Source organism: Oryzias melastigma, linkage group LG3 (assembly GCF_002922805.2).
Source record: "Oryzias melastigma strain HK-1 linkage group LG3, ASM292280v2, whole genome shotgun sequence".
Taxonomy (NCBI): Eukaryota; Metazoa; Chordata; class Actinopteri; order Beloniformes; family Adrianichthyidae; genus Oryzias; species Oryzias melastigma.
Window position 1 is genome coordinate 2,736,228 of NC_050514.1, and position 4,663 is coordinate 2,740,890.

The 4,663-nt window shown below is 40.4% G+C and overlaps 3 protein-coding genes across 4 annotated transcripts in view; 1 reads left to right on the forward strand and 2 right to left on the reverse strand.

The window, feature by feature from the left end:
* Nucleotides 1-4,663, reverse strand: part of LOC112160664 (kinesin-like protein KIF20A) — a 26,885-nt gene that overhangs the window by 17,719 nt on the left and 4,503 nt on the right. The gene's annotated exons all lie outside the window — the stretch shown is intronic.
* bbs1 (Bardet-Biedl syndrome 1) overlaps nucleotides 1-4,663 on the forward strand; it is a 16,292-nt gene that overhangs the window by 5,559 nt on the left and 6,070 nt on the right. The window lies entirely within an intron of this gene.
* Nucleotides 1,184-3,487, reverse strand: LOC112160666 (microfibril-associated glycoprotein 4). Of its 2 annotated transcripts, none has more exons than XM_024295375.2 (6): nucleotides 3,340-3,487; nucleotides 2,536-2,700; nucleotides 2,308-2,346; nucleotides 2,146-2,242; nucleotides 1,848-2,015; nucleotides 1,184-1,636 (listed from the first exon to the last, which is right to left on the reverse strand). In XM_024295375.2, the coding sequence occupies exons 2-6, from the start codon at nucleotides 2,698-2,700 to the stop codon at nucleotides 1,383-1,385; spliced, it is 723 nt and encodes a 240-aa protein (XP_024151143.1). In that variant the 5' UTR covers nucleotides 3,340-3,487; the 3' UTR covers nucleotides 1,184-1,382. The 2 variants fall into 2 exon arrangements, with proteins under 2 accessions (XP_024151143.1, XP_024151144.1); XM_024295376.1 differs by lacking the exon at nucleotides 3,340-3,487 and adding an exon at nucleotides 2,807-2,881.

Consider the following 4,663-nt stretch of genomic DNA (forward strand, 5'->3'; position numbering starts at 1 on the left):
TTACTTATGCCGTTATTGATTCGGTCTAAGGTTTGTAAACAGAAGACAAGATGAAATTAAATTTTAAAAAGCACACTTGTTCTGTTGTGAGTCAACTAGTAAATAGGATACTCTGTAGGCGTGTAACGAAGAGGCGGGGCGTTTGGATCCATATGCAGAGGATTTAATAGTGAACACAAACAGGCAGGAACAAGGCAAGACGTGGTCAAAAACAGGCAGAAGTCCAGTAACAGAAAAGAGCATAGACTAGAGCATAGAGTAGAGCATAGACTAGAGCATAGACTAAAGCATAGACTAGAGCATAGACTAGAGCATAGACTAGAGCATAGACTAAAGCATAGACTAGAGCGTAGACTAGAGCATAGACTAGAGCGTAGACTAACCACTTGGACCAATTGTGATGTGAAAAACAAGACCTCACTGAACAGACCAGTGACTGTCTGAATACTGTTTGTTCTGATGGGGAACAGCTGGGAGAGCCTGGGAAGAGGGAGCAGAGGCTGATGGGTTTTTGAGTGTTGAAAGGCACAGGGAGTGTCAATACTCTGGTGATGGCTCCCTCTGGTGGCCAAAAGGGGGCATGGCAGCCTGAGTCCTGACGAGGCAGTGGTGCCAGATGTCAGAGCTTTCTAGCCCTCTTTTGATTGATTTAACATTTCAAAAGATGGGAGTATCAGCCCCTTTGTAAAGTTAGCCTCACCAGCTGTATATATATATATATATATATATATATATATATATATATATATATATGCTAAGGCTGTGCTGTGAAAGTTAACGTGTTAACGCAAGTGAATAATTAAACAGAATTGAAAGAATTAAGGCGTTAATATTTATTAACGTCGTCAGGCATCCTGCCGTACAGCTGTGAGATCAGCGTAATTAACAGTAAAAAAATGAACTTTAACTTTTTTTTATATTCTTTATTAAGATTTTATTTAAATTAAAGAGATTATGCATTTTTTTTTGTCATTTTGGCAGCAGATCAATCACAAGGTCTGCTTAGACCTCCTGGATTCTTGAAACTGGAGACTCTGAAGTTTGAACAATTGTTAACAGATATGTTTCATACTTACTGCATCGTTCTGATTCAAGGTGATAAAATTGATTTATTTGGTTTTGAGTTTATTTATAATGAGCTGAATCTTTACAAGAGAGTTGATTTTCTCATGAAGACATCACAAAATGACATGATGTTGAGTGACCACAAGAGGGCAGTAAACGTTGTTTTAGAACATAAAGCATAAAGTGAGAACTTTATTCATTTGCTTCTCCTAATTTACTCTCAATCATCATCTAATCATTCTTCATGTTCTGATTGAACAATTCTTTCGATGTTCAGAACCTCACAGACGGACCTGCTGAACGTTTCTCCTGCAGATTTATTTCACAGGACGGATCTTGAAGCTGATGGTCTTCAGAGAATAGTCATAACCCTTCCAGCTGTGCCACTCCACTCCAATCGCACGAAGGGCGCCATCACTCCCCCAGCGATAAACGCCGTTCGGGTTTGTGTAGTGACACTGTCCATACCAGAACGCCCCTAAATAGGATTTAGCACAGTTGCTAGCTAACTTGTCCTGGTCTTTGTCAAAGGTGGAGAATTTATTTCCACTGTGGTAACTCAGAGAGTCTCCTGCAGAAACATCACAAACACACATTTATAATTTAGTTTTAAAGCTTCTTGTGTAAAATATCTCAACTTTCTGTTAATTTGTGACATTAACGTTCATCTCGATGCTGCAAATGTTCCTTTAAACAGTTTCTTTACGTCTTTACTTCTCTCTGTGTTTCTCAAAACACAGTTTTTAATCCTCCTGTCCAAATGTTTCTGATCAGAGACCTACCTGCTCCTCCATCGGTGAATCCCGTCACCTCCAGTTTGTATCCTTCAGTCTCTGGACCAACAGAGAAGGAGGAGTAGCGAGCGTACGCTTTGTTTCCTTCAAAGTCTTCCATGTCGACCAGCAGCTCGTATTTCTTCCTCAAACAGAGCTGGAAGAGATTCTCCAGACCTGGAAACACAGGAACACGTAGAAACAAATCTCCTGGATCTTTCTAGATCCACTTTGATCCTTAAAGTTTCTTTAAACTTTGACTTGTTCATCGTTAGCATCAACGCTTTGGTTTGAATTCCCAACATACCGAGCCAGATCTCTCCATCAGCAGAACCAAAACCCGTCCTGTAATAATCCCAGGGTCTGTAGAAGTTCAAAGAACCGTCCATCCTCCTCTGGAAGACCTGAAGGAACAGGACAGAAGTTAATGATTCATCAACGACTGAAAGGGACGAGTTCAAGTACTCACCATCCACTGTCCTCCGAGGGAATCCATGTCACAGAACACCTGGAGATACACCATAAAACAAAACGAGAAAACAAGACAGACTGTTTCACACAATGAATTTAATTTCAGACATCACTTCATCCACATGACCTTCCCTTCTGTTGAGGAAAGTCATCATCATGGTTCCTACAACCAGCTCTCCTATTGGTCACACCAATGCAGTTTAACCACTGCGTTAGTTGAGCGTACCTGGACACCATATGTGTCTTCTACAGGATAGACGGTGTAAACTCCACTGGGTCTGCTGTTGTCCTGCTCGTAGATATCACTGCAGTCCACAGGAGGAACCCCAGGAAGACCGCCGACCAGCTGAGGAACCAGGACCAGGACTGACAGCAGACCAGCACTCTGCATCTGTTTACACACAAAAACATTCCTGAGAGTCATAAATGAGGTAAAACAGAAACAAAAAATTCTTTATCTATATTGAAATGTAACTGAAGTTCTAACAGTAACTCGCCTTAAAATCAGTTGAGTTTCCAGTGAAACTGTCGAGTCTACTTTACTGAATCAGTACTTTTGCACACAAAGTTATTTTATTTAACCTCTCAAATAAGCTATACTGTTTGTGTTTACTCATTGTAAGAAAATTAGATTAATTGTTTGCAATGATTCAAACTACAACAGCTGTTTTTCTTTTTTTTTAAATCAATATTAATTTAAAGTATTGTGTTTATACTTCAGGATATATTTTTTTACTGTAAACTCAAAACTACAGAGGAACACAGAAAGGAATTCACTAAACGATCAGATGAGAAAAAAGTTGAATAAAACAGTAAAATTCTGTATAATAGTACATAAAAATGATGTACAAAAGAGTGGCTCATTAAAAATACAAAAAGATGTCACATCCTTTTACTAACCTTACAAATGTAGACACTAAAATATGTGATATTGTTGAATATCAGCTTTTAAGTGCATATATTTACAGATAAAAAGAAGCAAAAACAAGTGATGAGAGAAAAGGTGAAATTCAGGAGAAAATCCTCTGACCTTTGAATTTTTAGCTGCTCCTTCAAAGTCTCTGATCTTTGGAGAAACTGGACGAGAGACTTCAGAAGAAGATCAGTCCTGGAGCTCCTCTTAGTGTTTCAGGAATCAAATTCTGAAGCTCTTGAACAGAAGAATGTAAATATTAGAGGCTGGATGAAGACCACACCTTCTCTGATTTCATTTCCTTTCACTCCTTCCAGCTGAAAAACATCTGCTCTATTTAGCAAGACTTTCTTCATCTTTAAGAAGAGTTCTATTTGTCAGTAAAAACGGTTCATAGGAAGTTCACTTACATGGATGTTTCTCAACAATGAAGAGTCACTTCTTCTTTCACACAAAAATCCTAAAACAGTCATTGACATTAAGATTTGTGCTGACATGTGTGATAATAAATGACTGTGTTGATTCAAACACATTCATTGGGCTAAGAAAGTATTTATCATCACTGATTCTGCAAGTTTCCTCTTTGAAAAGCAGAGTTTGGTCAGCAATATGAAACAAACTTTACCAGACAATGTAAGACTAAAATCATCCAGGAAATCCCATCGTTTGAGTTTTAAAGAATGGATTTGTGTAATAGTACTGAAACAAGTGTTTAGTTGATAGTGTGGCAACACGAGCGGTTCAGGTACGGGGTGAATTGGACACACTAAAATTTATAAACGCAGGATCACACGGGGCACGGACGCAGTTCAGGGAGTTTTAAAAATATTCAATTTATTACAATTAAAATATGCTCAGCCCTCCTGCACCTACCAGACCAGGTCAACAGGTGGGGAGGGATACCCAAAAAAACAAAATCACCCCACACACACACACACAATTCCACACAAATGGTGAAGGGATGGGGGAATCCAACCCAGGGATCACAACAGACGTGGGTCCCTCCACCACCTGAAACCCGGTTCTTGCAGGGGGCTGGCTCTAAAAACAGATTAAAAAGAAATACAAAATTATAAAAAGCACAGGTACACAAGACTAAAAGTGGTTAAGATGGCGGATTGTCCTCAGAGTCCTGGGTGGTGGCCAACTTTCCAGCCTCAGAGGAAACTTCCAGCACTCCACGCTCTTAAACGCTGCAGTGTCCCACCTGAGGTGGGGCAATGACGCCGTCAGCCAGCCCAGGGTACAGTGGATTGACGCGGCAGCCACTTCCGAGTTCAGTGACGACCCAAGGTAGTCATCCCCAAGCGTCCTGCTGTCCACGCCGACGCAGCTGGCCAAGGGTGGAGTGAAGAGGGTAGAGGCACTTGGGTCACACCGCGGCCAGTCCAGTCCACTCTCAGGCCACAACCACAGTATAAAAAGGAATTATAAAATCATA